The sequence below is a fragment of the Dipodomys spectabilis genome, unplaced genomic scaffold (assembly GCF_019054845.1).
Source record: "Dipodomys spectabilis isolate Male_0828 unplaced genomic scaffold, ASM1905484v1 ptg000289l, whole genome shotgun sequence".
NCBI classification, from domain to species: domain Eukaryota; kingdom Metazoa; phylum Chordata; class Mammalia; order Rodentia; family Heteromyidae; genus Dipodomys; species Dipodomys spectabilis.
In genome coordinates this window covers 9,558,641-9,573,541 of record NW_024870966.1, presented here as the reverse complement: position 1 = coordinate 9,573,541, position 14,901 = coordinate 9,558,641, and the positions used below count along the sequence as shown (strand labels likewise).

Sequence of the window (14,901 nt, the reverse complement as noted above, 5' to 3'; positions counted from 1 at the left end):
ATTTGGAGGGGTCTGACCGTAATTTTTAAGGGATTTCCTTTGACTCTAAAAGTGGGGAACGATTTCTTAAATAAAAGAATTACAAAACAAAATTTGTGACTTAAATAATAAATACGATACATTGAATTTTATATTTCTAACAATAGACAATAGCATTAACAAACTGAAAATACAAGACACGGCGGGGGGGGGGGGAATTCCAGTACAAACACAACAGGGACAGTTCCTGCGTAGCCAGCCTGCACTGCACAGCTGCTAGAACCACGCTTTCCCCACTTCCCATGACTCTCCTCCCAACCCCACCTCCCGATGTTGGGCAGTCCAGTCCCTGGAGCCATCACCAGGAAGGCTCTTTACCTCCTGAGGAACCCTGTGTTGGTCAGATGCAGCTGGACAGGATTGGGCAAATGGGAGGTGAGTGGTTCAGAGGCAGCAAGGTGCGACCTCAGAAGCCGCGCATGCAGGAAATACACCTGGAAATGAGAGGTTCTTGCATTTCCTGGACCAGATCACATCTGTGGAGGAACTGGGCTTCCAGGAGCCACCATTCAGATGGGGATGGAGGACAGCTGATGTCCAACCACACTTGAGAAAAACTGGGGAAAACCAGTGAAGCTCTAGATGCCTCTTGATAGTAGTATTTCTAAAGAAGCATCCTATAGAAAGCAACTTCCACACAGAGACACACATCAGAACACGAGCAGCGGGGTGATTGTGAAAATGAGAAAACTGGAGTTCCTTGAATAAGAAAGTGGAAGGTTTTGTTGTGGTTGGTTATATTTAGGCAGCATAGAGATAAGACGACAAGGAAATTAAAAATAATAGACTAGTACTAAAAAGGCTGAAACCTAGGCATTAAAATAGAGGGCTGAAGCTGTAAGCATTTCTCCTATTACCTTGTCTTTTCTTTTTAGATGTTAGGCAATTTGCAAACTTGAAAAGATAGGGAGGCAGAGAATCAAAGGGCAAGTTTGATGGATGGAGTCTACCTCCAGAGGAGAAGGTCTTAAAACTACCACCCCCAACCCTGTGCTTGGGGAAGGCCACTGTCCCTATGTTTGAAGAAACAATGACCTGTCCGCACCCCACTTTGGGTAACATCCCTGAACCAAACCCACAGTTCCTATGGAAAGTTACTAAGGGTTCCAGGCACTATGCCCACACGTCTAGACTGAGATTCAATATGGCAATGGGGATTCAGTATGGCGTCCCCAGATGGACATGGAGATGGGATTCAATATGGCGTCTCCAGATCGACATGGAGATGGGATTCAATATGGCGTCTCCAGTACCACCACGTGGGGTCTTCCTCTTGCCCATCTCCTACAGAGGGTGAAGGACATTTTCCTGTTCCTGTTCTTATTTCCCCCGAGTTCATCTCAGCAGACTTGCCCCTGTGAGACTCTCCTGTGTGGACGTCTTTTATTATGGGTGGATTATTATTATTGTTATTATTATTATTATTCTGTGGATGCGCAGAAGCAGGAGCCCCTCTGGCCTTCTTCCTTGCTTGCTCAGGTAGCACTAGAACTCACTGCTATACAAAACGTAACATTGGCAACTAGGAATCACAGGTGTTCGCCGGGGCGAATACCCCAGGAACAATAGCTGTAGAAAATGCTAGAATGCATAGAGCGTTTGTGATTTACCTGTCAATCACAATTCTGCCAACAGATGCTGTTTGTCTCTGAGAATAGGACCAGGAAGCCCTCCAGGCAGCATCTCGGAGGGGACCTGTCGTGTCCTGGGCAGGGGTTGCTGCCGGGTGTGTAGGTGTAGGCTCTCTGTGGTCCTGACCCAGCTGCCCTCCTGCTGGACACAGCCTGTGGAGCCGGGAGCAGCCCTGACATGATGAAGGACAGACGCAGACGGGGTCTCTGGCGAGGGAAGGGGAGCAGCCTCAGGGAAGAATCCCACGGGCCTCATTTATTTCCTCACTGAGTGACACGCTAAAAAATCTGAAGGCATGATGGTGGAGGGCTGTGATTTGTTAAAACTGCTGAATTGTTCCTGTGTATTCGTTTTCAAAGTCTCTAGGCTCCTTTGTTTGTGACCTGTTGCCTGGCGTAACAAAATGAACTTTCACATGGAAGAGCTCTGAGACAGTTGATGGCTCTACCTAAAACGAGCTTCCCACTGGGCCTGTCCATTCTCTGTCTTGTCCCCAGCGCTACCCGAGACACAGGGCTGGGACACCGGGGGAGGTGGGCGACTCCAGCCTCACCTCCTTTGGGCGTCTTGCGTGATGCTGACCTGTGCGATGCTTACCTGTGCGGGTGGTTCCAGCCTGGCCTCCTTTGGGCGTGTGGGGCCTGGAGTCCTGCGTGACGCTGACCTGTGCGGGTGGTTCCAGCCTGGCCTCCTCAGCGGAGCACAGACGATAGAGGGACCCCGTAGGCGCCCAGCCCTGTCTGCCCACAGAGGCAGAGTGGGCCCTGGCAGGTCTGGACACGGAGCCCGTGAGCTGCTGAGCAGCCACGGGAGGAATGAAGCAGCCTGGAGTCAAGGTCTCCCAGAGAGACGAGCAGACAGGAGCAGGATGTGTAAGGGGAAGCCAGGGAAGCCACCACGCCAAGGGCCAGGTTGAACCTTGATGGGACCGCACGGGCTCGGCGTCCCACAGGCCTGGTCCAAGCAGGGCCTGGAGCTGCACTCACCAGCCACGTCCTCCGGCGAGCGGCCACACCCTGCACCCTGAGAAGCGATGGAGAACCTAACTGCAGAGGTGCTCAGCACCCAGTGACGGGCTCCGGGACCCTCTCAGACAGCATGTGCTCTGCGCACACCCGCGGCTTCCTGACGGGCCTGCGGCCCCGTGCCGCTGCCCGCCGGCGTGGAAGAGGAACCACTCTTTGTGGAGAGTGAGTGGCACGTGGTGGGGTCAGGGCTCTGATTGCTTTCAGACTTGCTGTCTGCTGAAGACAAATGAGCAGAAAATAAATTGTCCTTGAGCAGCCGCCGCATGGCGGTCGCGGGAGGCTCCTCCGGCTCCTCACCCCGGCTCCCGACTTCTTCTGGGGTCTGTCTGTGATGTGAGCCAGGGTCAGCTGGAAGTGGGGATCCACCTGTATTCTTCCTGGAAGGGAGGAGAGGGGCTGCAATTGGACTACAATAACACACTCCTTTTGTGGAGTAAGAACTCCAGGTTTTTAGCTCAGTCTTCAAATGGTGCAACTTTTTAAATAGATAAGGGCATTATAGATACAGTAGGATCTCAACGCTGAAGGCAAAGAAAGCCTTCCTGTCCCTTCCTTCCCCACACACGTGTCAAAATGTGTCCTTGGCCCAGAGTCTTCATGGTGGGGGCCCACCCTGGACATAGCCCAGGTCCTGTCCATCTGCATTGCAGGTCAGACACACAGATTTGATTAACAGGAGGGACACAGCCCCTCCCTCCTGCCCCGAGTCCCCCTGGAGTGCGTGGTCCACCAGCCTGGGGGCTTCAGCCTGAGCTGCAGAATGAGGGACAGAGCAGGAACTCAGTGAATCTCGAGAAAAGGCGAGAGTTTGGACGCCTGCAGTGTGCATTCTGATCCTGTGGCCCTGAAAGGTGATTTCTCCACAGCACATAGTCGGTGCTCAGGCCTCGCTCATCCTGATGTAAGGCCGCTACAGAACCGTTCCTCACACCTCCTCGCCACGACCAGACCACACGGACAAATGGGAGTGCACTGTAAGGCAACTCGGTGCCCCGGATGACCCGCTTCCCTCCCGGGGACGTCACTCAGCCATCCGCTGAGGGCCGGCCAGCGCCAGCTCCAGACCCACCTGAGGTCAAGGGCCTGCAGCACGCTCGTGGAGCGCTCAGGTCGGAGCCGATCTGAGTGTGCACATGGCTAGGGCCCTGCACGTGTGCCTGCACACGGATAAACATATATATGTGTGTATATACGTGAGCATGCTCACGTGTGTGTGCGTGAGCATATGTGTAAGGCAGGCTTCGGGAACTGTGAGGGGCAGGGTTCTGTCTCGTAGTGAAATACCCGCTCATGCCCCTTGAGTGCAGCGAGGCACCGCGGCTCTGCTGTCAGGCTTTGGGCGTGTAGGGGCGTGCACGGGCGTGCAGGGGCGTGCAAGGGCGTGCACGGGCGTGCACAGGTGAGGACCAGTCCGTCTCATACATCTCAGGGCCTGGGGACGGCGTGACCTGAGAGGCTCTGCGGAAGCAAGTGACCGAGGTAGCTGTGGTTTACCTCACAGGTGGGAAAAGCGAAGCCCTGGTGTGTGCTATGGGGGTTGTTTTTATAGCAGAATACCACGTCGCCTAGAGAAAGCAAGTTCAAGCTCATTTCAAAAAGTATGAAAGATGTAAGTATCGGGTAGTCTAGCACTCTCCAGAAACTCTCCCGTGTCCTGAATAGACTGTCCCTCCTGCGGGCTCTGTCCTGGGTGGGCGTGTCTGCAGGCTCTGTCCTGGGTGGGCGTGTCTGCAGGCTCTGTCCTGGGTGGGCGTGTCTGTGGGCTCTGTCCTGGGTGGGTAGGTCTGCAGGCTCTGTCCTGGGTGGGTAGGTCTGCAGGCTCTGTCCTGGGTGGGCGTGTCTGCAGGCTGTGTCCTGGGTGGGTAGGTCTGCAGGCTGTGTCCTGGGTGGGTAGGTCTGCAGGCTCTGTCCTGGGTGGGTAGGTCTGCAGGCTCTGTCCTGGGTGGGCGTGTCTGCAGGCTCTGTCCTGGGTGGGCGTGTCTGCAGGCTCTGTCCTGGGTGGGCGTGTCTGCAGGCTCTGTCCTGGGTGGGCGTGTCTGCAGGCTCTGTCCTGGGTGGGTAGGTCTGCAGGCTCTGTCCTGGGTGGGCGTGTCTGCAGGCTGTGTCCTGGGTGGGTAGGTCTGCAGGCTCTGTCCTGGGTGGGTAGGTCTGCAGGCTCTGTCCTGGGTGGGCGTGTCTGCAGGCTGTGTCCTGGGTGGGCGTGTCTGCAGGCTCTGTCCTGGGTGGGTAGGTCTGCAGGCTCTGTCCTGGGTGGGCATGTCTGCAGGCTGTGTCCTGGGCGGGCGTGTCTGCAGGCTGTGTCCTGGGTGGGTAGGTCTGCAGGCTCTGTCCTGGTGGGCGTGTCTGCAGGCTCTGTCCTGGTGGGCGTGTCTGCAGGCTCTGTCCTGGGTGGGCGTGTCTGCAGGCTCTGTCCTGGGTGGGCGTGTCTGCAGGCTCTGTCCTGGGTGGGCGTGTCTGCAGGCTCTGTCCTGGGTGGGTGTGTCTGCGGGCTCTGTCCTGGTGGGTGTGTCTGCGGGCTCTGTCCTGGGTGGGCGTGTCTGTGGGCTCTGTCCTGGGTGGGCGTGTCTGCGGGCTCTGTCCTGGGTGGGCGTGTCTGCGGGCTCTGTCCTGGGTGGGCGTGTCTGCGGGCTCTGTCCTGGGTGGGCGTGTCTGCGGGCTCTGTCCTGGGTGGGCGTGTCTGCGGGCTCTGTCCTGGGTGGGCGTGTCTGCGGGCTCTGTCCTGGGTGGGTGTGTCTGCGGGCTCTGTCCTGGGTGGGCGTGTCTGTGGGCTCTGTCCTGGGTGGGCGTGTCTGTGGGCTCTGTCCTGAGTGGGCGTGTCTGTGGGCTCTGTCCTGGGTGGGCGTGTCTGCGGGCTCTGTCCTGGGTGGGTGTGTCTGCAGGCTCTGTCCTGGGTGGGCGTGTCTGCAGGCTCTGTCCTGGGTGGGTAGGTCTGCAGGCTCTGTCCTGGGTGGGTAGGTCTGCAGGCTCTGTCCTGGGTGGGCGTGTCTGCAGGCTGTGTCCTGGGTGGGCGTGTCTGCAGGCTCTGTCCTGGGTGGGCGTGTCTGCAGGCTCTGTCCTGGTGGGCGTGTCTGCGGGCTCTGTCCTGGGTGGGCGTGTCTGCAGGCTCTGTCCTGGTGGGCGTGTCTGTGGGCTCTGTCCTTGGTGGGCGTGTCTGCGAGCTCTGTCCTGGGTGGGTGTGTCTGCAGGCTCTGTCCTGGGTGGGTGTGTCTGCGGGCTCTGTCCTGGTGGGTGTGTCTGCAGGCTCTGTCCTGGGTGGGTGTGTCTGCGGGCTCTGTACTGGTGGGCGTGTCTGCAGGCTCTGTCCTGGGTGGGCATGTCTGCAGGCTCTGTCCTGGGTGGGTGTGTCTGCAGGCTCTGTCCTGGGTGGGTAGGTCTGCAGGCTCTGTCCTGGGTGGGTAGGTCTGCAGGCTCTGTCCTGGGTGGGCGTGTCTGCAGGCTCTGTCCTGGGTGGGCGTGTCTGCAGGCTCTGTCTTGGGTGGGCGTGTCTGCAGGCTCTGTCCTGGGTGGGCGTGTCTGCGGGCTCTGTCCTGGGTGGGCGTGTCTGCGGGCTCTGTCCTGGGTGGGCGTGTCTGCGGACTCTGTCCTGGGTGGGCGTGTCTGCGGGCTCTGTCCTGGGTGGGCGTGTCTGCGGGCTCTGTCCTGGGTGGGCGTGTCTGTGGGCTCTGTCCTGGGTGGGCGTGTCTGCGGGCTCTGTCCTGGGTGGGCGTGTCTGCAGGCTCTGTCCTGGGTGGGTGTGTCTGCAGGCTCTGTCCTGGGTGGGCGTGTCTGCAGGCTCTGTCCTGGGTGGGTGTGTCTGCAGGCTCTGTCCTGGGTGGGTAGGTCTGCAGGCTCTGTCCTGGTGGGTAGGTCTGCAGGCTGTGTCCTGGGTGGGCGTGTCTGCAGGCTGTGTCCTGGGTGGGTGTGTCTGCGGGCTCTGTCCTGGGTGGGCGGGCTCTGTTCTCAGCCGCCCTGGAGATGAGGCCCTGCATGAGCCCGGCCTCTTTCAGGGACTACAGTCTGGATCTAACGTGTCTGTGTAGTTGGTCTCCAGTGCTGTGCTCCTGAGAGGGGAAGGAGTTTGAGAGGAGGACTTAGGGACAGCTTTGGTCATTGAAGATGTGCCCTTGAAGGGGCAGCTGGGAGCCCAGCCCCTTCCTCTTCTCTGTCTTGCCCGTTAGCCAACAGGAGCGGGGTTTTGCTTCTGCACACATTCTAGAGACCTAAGTGACAGGACCAACCGATCACAGACTGAAGACTCCAAAACTAAGAGCCGAAGCAGACCCTCCCTCTTGACAGTCGGGCAGCCCAGGTATTCGTGACGGTGATGTTAAGGTCACCGGCCAACCAGGAAACATCCTCAGCACCGTGACTGGATCACAGGCACTCAGAATGCAGGCTGAACCTGGAGCAAGCAGAGTCTCTCACATGAGCCCCAGGAGGCTGAGGGAGAGGAGCACAGGGGTGGACAGGACTCGTGAACACAGGAAGGCTGTGGCATGGCGGGAACTCTCCACCCAGGCCATTCCGCAGGACAAGCCATGCACATCCCCCTCAGGACTAGCCCTGAAGGAAGCAAAGGCAGAATGCACAGCCTCTTCCCATCTCTCTGGGCACCTGTCCCAAGGCCACAGCCTAAAAGCCGTAGCGTCCACCCACACAAAGCCCACTGGGCTCACTCCAGAGCCCGGCGTCCTGCCTGGGGTGCAGGTGGTGCTGGGCAAGCCTGCTCTTGGGGGCGGTGAGCGCTCCTCAGCTGGTGAAAAGGGTCCATTGTGTGGAGGGCCAGGTCCAGGCTGCTGGTCCACCCTGGGCAGTGAGGACATCTGGGAGATGCACCCTAGCCCAGCCGTCCGTGGCCTGGTTCCTCCCAGCCCCTCGCCCCCCATCCTCCCCCCCCCGCCCCCGGCCCACTTCTGTCATGCAGAAGCAGCAGGTGATTCCTCAAGTGTCACTTTAAATGAACACTAAACGTTCCCTCCTGAGCCCCAATTCCCAGACTCCCAGCAGTGCCCTGACAGAGAGGAGCAAGAATGAATTATCTCCTATATGATGAACAGGAGGCTGCTGGGGTTTGAAAAATGACAAAGCAACGAGCAGAGCCTTTTACTGAGTGTAGCAAGCATGGGGTGGAACTATCACTGAGAAATAATGGAGTGCTGAGCTGTGTGCCTACAGCCGCATTGGCGTTCAGCTCACACAGCCTGGAGAGGGGAGAAACGGTTCTGCTCAGCCTGCACCGACTTTGCCATCGATCTCCTTCCCAGAATTGCTAAACACCCCGAGCAGCCCTTGGCGGCAGAGGCGCTGGGTCTGGGGCTGGCGCAGGGACAGACACGGCCCGGCACAGCGGGAGTTAGACCGCAAGTGAGAAGAGCGGGAGCCGGAGCCGGCCTCGCGTGGGAGCCGGAGCCGGCCTCGCGTGGGAGCCGGCCGGGGGGCGCTCTGCAGGCCTGGGAGCGAGGCTGGAAGCCCGGCCGGCCGGGGAGCGCTCTGCAGGCCTCCACTCTGAAGGACTCAGATGTCCAGGGTGAGCCAAACACAGAGGGGCCAGAGACCTTTTCTGCCAGTGAGCCTTTGCCAGGAAGGTGGCACAGTGTGGATAAAACCCAGACGGAGAGATATTGACAATAGCCTATGTGTTTTGTGATTCATTTCTAAAGCCTCTTTATCTTCTTCATCTCATTGGGAAAAAAAAAAAGCCAATCCATTTATCCACTGTGAACTGGCTTCAGGGAGATGCTACAGAACAGAGGAAATCTAAGTGGTTTGCAGCTTGCGAGGCTGGATAAATATTTAATATGGAGGGGGTTTGGTTGCCATTACGTCTGCAATAGTTTCTTCCACAGAGCTCTTGTCTCTAAAGGGGACTTAGTTCATAGCACCAGGGCTGAGGATAAGAGACTGTGCTGATACTGAGCTGAGGTCAAAGGACTAAGCTCACAGCACCAGGACTGAGGACAAAGACCTGAGCTCACAGCACCTGGCTGATGCACCAACTGTACTTTAGCTGCCTTCCCTCCAAATATCATCTGTGCTTGGTGAACTCCAGAGCTGTCAGAGGCTGAGATGCCACGGGCACCTCCAGCTGCCTGGGTCTTCCTCAGCTAGCTTTGACTCATTGGGGTCATTTGAGATTCCATATGAATTCCCACATTTTTTTCTGTTTCTCTGAACCATGCCATTAGAATCGCAGTAGGAAGCAGATTAAATCTGTAGTTTGCGTTGAATAGCATGGACACTTCTCTAAGTAACCAGAAACAACCTCAAGGGACCTAAATAAAATGAATCAGAACATATAGTAAGGTTTAGATGGAAAGGACAGGAGGAATGGCTCGAACTAGGAGGTGCATGCAAGAAATGGTCAGAGACGGGAGGGATGGAAAGGGAGGGACATTTGGACCTAGATTCCCTGGGGGGAATCTAGAGATGGAGGAAGACGCTTCTCCTCCTCCGTAGAGACCACAGCTCGCATCCAGACACAGTGCGGTAGAGAATCACCACCCCGCCCAACACCTCCTCCACTGACGACAGACCATCACCCATCAGGACTTAAGGCACCTAAGCTCAAAGAAAAAAGGGTCCTCAAATGATTCTATCCCCATGTAGAAATGCTGGAAATATAAGAAAGCAGGGAAACACAACACTTCCAGAAAACAACAATTATGCAACAAAGGACCAGAAGACAGTGGAATAGAGGAAAACTCAACCATTGATCTCAAAGAACTGTTGATAAGAATATTCAATGAAATGAAGGAGGCACTTACAAGCAGCTATGTGGGCACAAAGAGTATACACGTAAAGAAGTAAAGGTATTCAGTGGAAACAGATGAAACGCTAAATGAATCCAAGTGCACGCAAATAAAGGGCTACATGCGTTCAAAGAGAAGAGAGCCAGACTGACAAAGGAGATGAAAGAAAAGAAAAAAATAGTTTTTTCCCTCAGCTCTTCAGCTCAAGGCGAACACTCTACACTTGAGCCACAGCACCACTTCTGGCCTTTTCTGCTTATGTGGTGCTGAGGAATTGAACCCAGGGCCTCATGCATGCACGGCAAGCACTCTACCACTGAGCCACCTTCCCAGCCCCAGTGAAGAAAGGAAGTGCCATCCTAAGACTTAGTGTCAGTGGAGCTTGGGACCTGAGGGCTGGGCAGGGCTGCGACAGGTGGAGGGAAGACTGACACCCACCAAGGTTCACTACATTCATAAATTGATGCGTTGAATTGAAACTCTTTTGCACAACGGCCCGAAAAGAATAAAAATAAATCAAGAAAAGAATAAGAAAGAAACAAAGCAGATGGCTTCCCCTGAGCTTCTCCGCAGGGAAGTCTCAGGAACCCCTAGCCCCGTAGAGCTCCGAGGAAGGGCGGCTGCTGCTCATCCTGTGCAGCAAGAATTGCAGGGCCAAATCCATCAGACCGCATGACAGGGACAGATGCACTTACTCTGGCAGTGGGACTTCAGACTCAACCGAGACAACATGGAAGTGGAAGTGTCTTCTGAGGCCTTTGTGCTGTCTGTCGAAAGGTAAATGCTTTCGTCTTTGCTCAGCATGAAGGTAAAAACTTCAGGACATGCATGAAGAACACCAGGGGCACGGGTGAGGCCACGGAAGACAAGGGGGCGGGGGTGGGGACGGGAGAGGTGGGGCGGGGGTGGGGACGGGAGAGGGGCGGGGGTGGAGACGGGAGAGGGGCGGGGGTGAGGCCATGGAAGAGAAGGGGGCGGGGGTGGGGACGGGAGAGGTGGGGCGGGGGTGGGGACGGGAGAGGGGCGGGGGTGGGGACCGGAGAGGTGGGGCAGGGGTCTCACAGAGGGAGGATCTCACCTGCTCTGAGGATCTGGCTGGCAGGGCTTTGGGGAGGAGCCCACTGTAGGCTCAGGCAGTGGAAGCCCGCCCCACAGGGGGTTTCCACGCTTGAGCAGGAGTGTTCCAACCAGCCCCGCACTATGCACCTTCTGTGGCGCTGTTCACTGCCTGGAAAATGCAGCCAATCAAGTGGCGGTGGTTGAAGTCCCTCTGCAGCACACCCCAGCCCTCGATCTGCTTAAACGCTTCCACCTTAGACCTTCCTCTCTCCCTCCCACCGCCACCCACCCTTGAGGTGTTGGTTATTAATGTCACGGAGAACTGAGTGGCTTTTGTATTCTGCTGGTGAACTTTAAGGACAGTGTCTTCTGCTCTTCCCTATTAAACTTGTCAGTGGCAAAGAAAGAAAGTTTGACAAGCTAATAATCCTTCATAGATCATCAATAGCAACTCTCAAAGGACTCTTGTATGTATATGGATCCGTCTATGTGTGTGTTATTCATAGAATTAGAATTCATCTTTTTGGGGTTTTTCTGCTCTAAAGTGAACTGTCAAACCCTGAAGCTGTCATACCCTTAGTTTCTGTGGAAACTAAGACTCTTTCGTATTCAACCAGGAGCTGATCGACTTTAATTATGTTCAAAAATTTCTCCCTAGAAATATGATTTATTTCTTCATATATCAGGGTGTCAATATATATGATTGGAAAGGGATGGATTCAGTGAGTGTTGGCTTGAGGGAGAAGAGAAATAGAATCATGCTTGTATTGAAACCACACTGTGATCATAGGCAACATGTGGAGAAATTTCTAGGAAAGGTTTGCAGTATTCTGTAGTGGTAACTTTCGTCTCTGATCAGGAAGCCTGCAGAACTTTGCACATTCGGAAGCAGCTGAAGTGGCTGGGGAAAGCTCCACACTAAGTGCCTGGTTATACTTACAAATCTATTTAATTTGACATTTTAAAATCTCTTTGTGTATGTGTATGTGCCGGTCCTGGGGGCCTTAGGGCCTGGCCACTGTTCCTGAGCTTTTTTGCTCAAGGCTGGCACTTTACAACTTGAGCTACAGCTCCACTTCCAGTTTTCTGGCAGTTCATTGGAGTTTATAGTTTTGCAGACTTTCATGTCCAGTTGGCTTTGAGCTGTGACCCTCAATCTTAGCCTCCTGAGTAGCTAGGATTACAGGTATGAGGCAAGCTAAAACATAATTATTTTTTGTATCCATGTTGAGCCAATTATTGTTTTTCTTCTCTCCTGGTATCAGTCATCATTTGGTTCTGGGGGTATTGTTTCTCCATGGCATGGCAGGGGGTGGCTGGTTCTGGGGGTATTGTTTCTCCATGGCTGGCTGGGGGGTGGCTGGTTCTGGGGGTATTGTTTCTCCATGGCTGGCTGGGGGGTGGCTGGTTCTGGGGGTATTGTTTCTCCGTGGCATGGCTGGGGGCTGGTTCTGGGGGTATTGTTTCTCTGTGGTGTGGCGGGGAACTGGTTCTGGGGGTATTGTTTCTCTGTGGCGTGGCGGGGGGGCTGGTTCTGGGGGTATTGTTTCTCTGTGGCTGGCTGGGGGGTGGCTGGTTCTGGGGGTATTGTTTCTCCATGGCGTGGCAGGGGGCTGGTTTTGCGGGTATTGTTTCTCTGTGGCGTGGCGGGGGGCTGGTTCTGGGGGTATTGTTTCTCTGTGGTGTAGCAGGGGTCTGGTTTTGGGGGTATTGTTTCTCCATGGCTGGCTGGGGGTTGGCTGGTTCTGGGGGTATTGTTTCTCCATGGCTGGCTGGGGGTGGCTGGTTCTGGGGGTATTGTTTCTCTGTGGCTGGCTGGGGGGTGGCTGGTTCTGGGGGTATTGTTTCTCCATGGCGTGGCAGGGGGCTGGTTCTGGGGGTATTGTTTCTCCGTGGCGTGGCAGGGGGCTGGTTCTGGGGGTATTGTTTCTCCATGGCGTGGCAGGGGGGCTGGTTCTGGGGGTATTGTTTCTCCGTGGTGTGGCGGGGGGGTGGTTCTGGGGATATTGTTTCTCTGTGGTGTAGCAGGGGGCTGGTTCTGGGGATATTGTTTCTCCGTGGCATGGCAGGGGGCTGGTTCTGGGGGTATTGTTTCTCCGTGGCGTGGCAGAGGGGTGGTTCTGGGGGTATTGTTTCTCCGTGGCTGGCTGGGGGTGGCTGGTTCTGGGGGTATTGTTTCTCCGTGGTGTGGCAGGGGTATTGGCTGGTTCTGGGGGTATTGTTTCTCCGTGGCATGGCAGGGGGGCTGGTTCTGGGGATATTGTTTCTCTGTGGCGTGGCAGGGGGGCTGGGCTCAAGTCCTCCGGCCTGAACAGAAGCAGCCCTGTGAGGAGAACAGACTCCGTGGATGTGAATGCCTGCCAGCACCCTCGGGCACCAGAGAACCAGGAAAACGGAAGCATCTGGAAGCTCACTGCAGGGAGGCACCAGAGGTGCCCAGGGCAGAGCAGCCACGGCTGCAGACACAGGAGGCTGACCCCCCGCTCACCCTGGAGTCCGGGCCTCCACAAAACTCAGCCTGTGACATTGCATTTGGTTGTTTGTGAAAGTAGCTATGAGTCTATCTTGACTAAAATGTCTTCTACCCTGCCGTCTATGGACCCAAAGCTGACACTGTCTGCAGTCACATGCCGTGTTTTTATTTTCCTGCTTATATACTTCATATTGTTCGCTTACACCTAAACTGATGACTTATAGTCATTTTTAATTGATAAAATGGAGTACCTCAATTCTTTAATTTAAATTTGTAAAAACAGAATACTTGCACGGGATCTTTTGGGGCTCAGTCGTTCACCAAGCGTGATGTGTACCTTGGGTGCGTGGGTTTTAATTGTCTTGATGGCCACAAAGTACTTCTCTGTTTACACCAGAGAAGACTGAGCTGTTCTCCCACATCACACTGGGTATATTAGTGCACTTGCTTCTCGGATGTCAGTAATTTATTCACAGCATGCTTGTGCCCGGGTGGATGGATCTGTTTTCTACAGGTGGGCATTTGGCTTCTTCCCATGTTTTCACTACCATGCAATTTTTCTTAGCAGAAGTTAGCCTCCGCTTGCTCATGGGCCAGGGTGGCCTTGGGAACCATGGGGGAGGGAGGAGTGCTTGTGGCCTGGAGCCCAGGCCACACTGCGTCCCAAGGCACGCCCCCTCAGGGCTCCCAACCACGCCTCATAGGAGACGCTGGGAGCCCGGGCTCTTCCGCGTGGACGCAGCCCCCTGCACAGCTCACAGGCTCCGCGGCCACCAGGAGGCTCAGGACGCAGGGAATCACAGCACAAACACACAGCAACCCAGACACAGGAACTTGTGTAGGAATTTTTGACCAAGCTTTGGAGTAGGGTCTAGCATTGGAAAATGAACAAAATAGCTCATGTCCCCAGGAGAAGGATTTAGCAGAAATCCACTGGCTTTCTCGAAGTCTCTATAGAAACACAGTAGAGGAGGAGCAGCCTTTCTGTTCCTCTGAGATCTGGGTCAGGTCCTGGAACAGCCCGGCCTGCTTCTCCTCTTCAGCCTGCCCCAGAGACCCGGGAGCTCAGACAGCCAAGCGTTTTCCAAGTACTCGCAGCATCAGGGATTTGTCAGCTGACACCTAGTTTGTAAATTACCATTCACAGCCCTAGGTAGACACATTCAGATATAAATGGGATCAATGTGTACATGGAATGGGAACAGGTCAGGTGAAGTTGCTCCCGTCTTCCTGTGGAAGGTCTGACATTCTCCCCGGGGCTCCGTGTTTCCAGGGGAACCAGCACCCCTGAAGGATCAGCTCCAGGGAACATGACCTCCTGCACCTGGGGATGCCAGGATGCAGCGCTCAGCTCTTCTCCTCTGAGTGCAAATCTGATTTCCTTCCTTGCGCTGCCAGCACAGAGCAGACCCATAACAGCCTACACGTGAAATTAATTTGGCTTCATGCACGATTCGCAGAACTTGTGATTTAGACACGCTGCTTTGTGAGTCTCTGCACACATCACTTCATATTTTAGCCCCTGAAGGTCAGTGTTCATGTAATTTAACATCGTAACATAATCACATATTGATTAATGCAAAGAAAACAATCTGAGCAGGTTCTCACTTCATCTTATATAGATGACCAAATGCGCAGAATTGCTTGTGAGTCTTGCAGGAAATGGGTTTGCTGTGAGCCACTGGGAGAAATTAATATCATTCTTCTATTTTTTGCTTTGTTTTGTTTTTTGGCTTTGGTTCTTTGTTCTTTGGCAGTACTGAGGTTTTTTTTTTTTTTTAATTTTATTTTATTTTATTTGAGAACATACTGTACAGAGGGGTTACAATTACATGGTCAGGATAATGCATACATTTCTTACCAAGCATTGCAGCCTCCTCCTTTGTTTACCCTTCACCTCCCTTCCCAGCCTCCCCCCTCCCCCCCACCCAATCATACCCCC

The 14,901-nt window shown here is 54.8% G+C and overlaps 1 protein-coding gene across 1 annotated transcript; it reads right to left on the bottom strand.

The window, feature by feature from the left end:
* Window positions 1–11,722: 11,722 nt before the first annotated feature.
* LOC122126833 (extensin-like) lies at window positions 11,723–12,721 on the bottom strand. Its single transcript, XM_042701362.1, has one exon. The coding sequence runs from the start codon at window positions 12,719–12,721 to the stop codon at window positions 11,723–11,725; it is 999 nt and encodes a 332-aa protein (XP_042557296.1).
* Window positions 12,722–14,901: the final 2,180 nt, after the last annotated feature.

Bases quoted from the DNA above. Each gene is read 5' to 3' on its own strand.
- LOC122126833 (XM_042701362.1), bottom strand. From the start codon at position 12,721: ATGCCACGGAGAAACAATACCCCCAGAACCAGCCAATACCCCTGCCAC.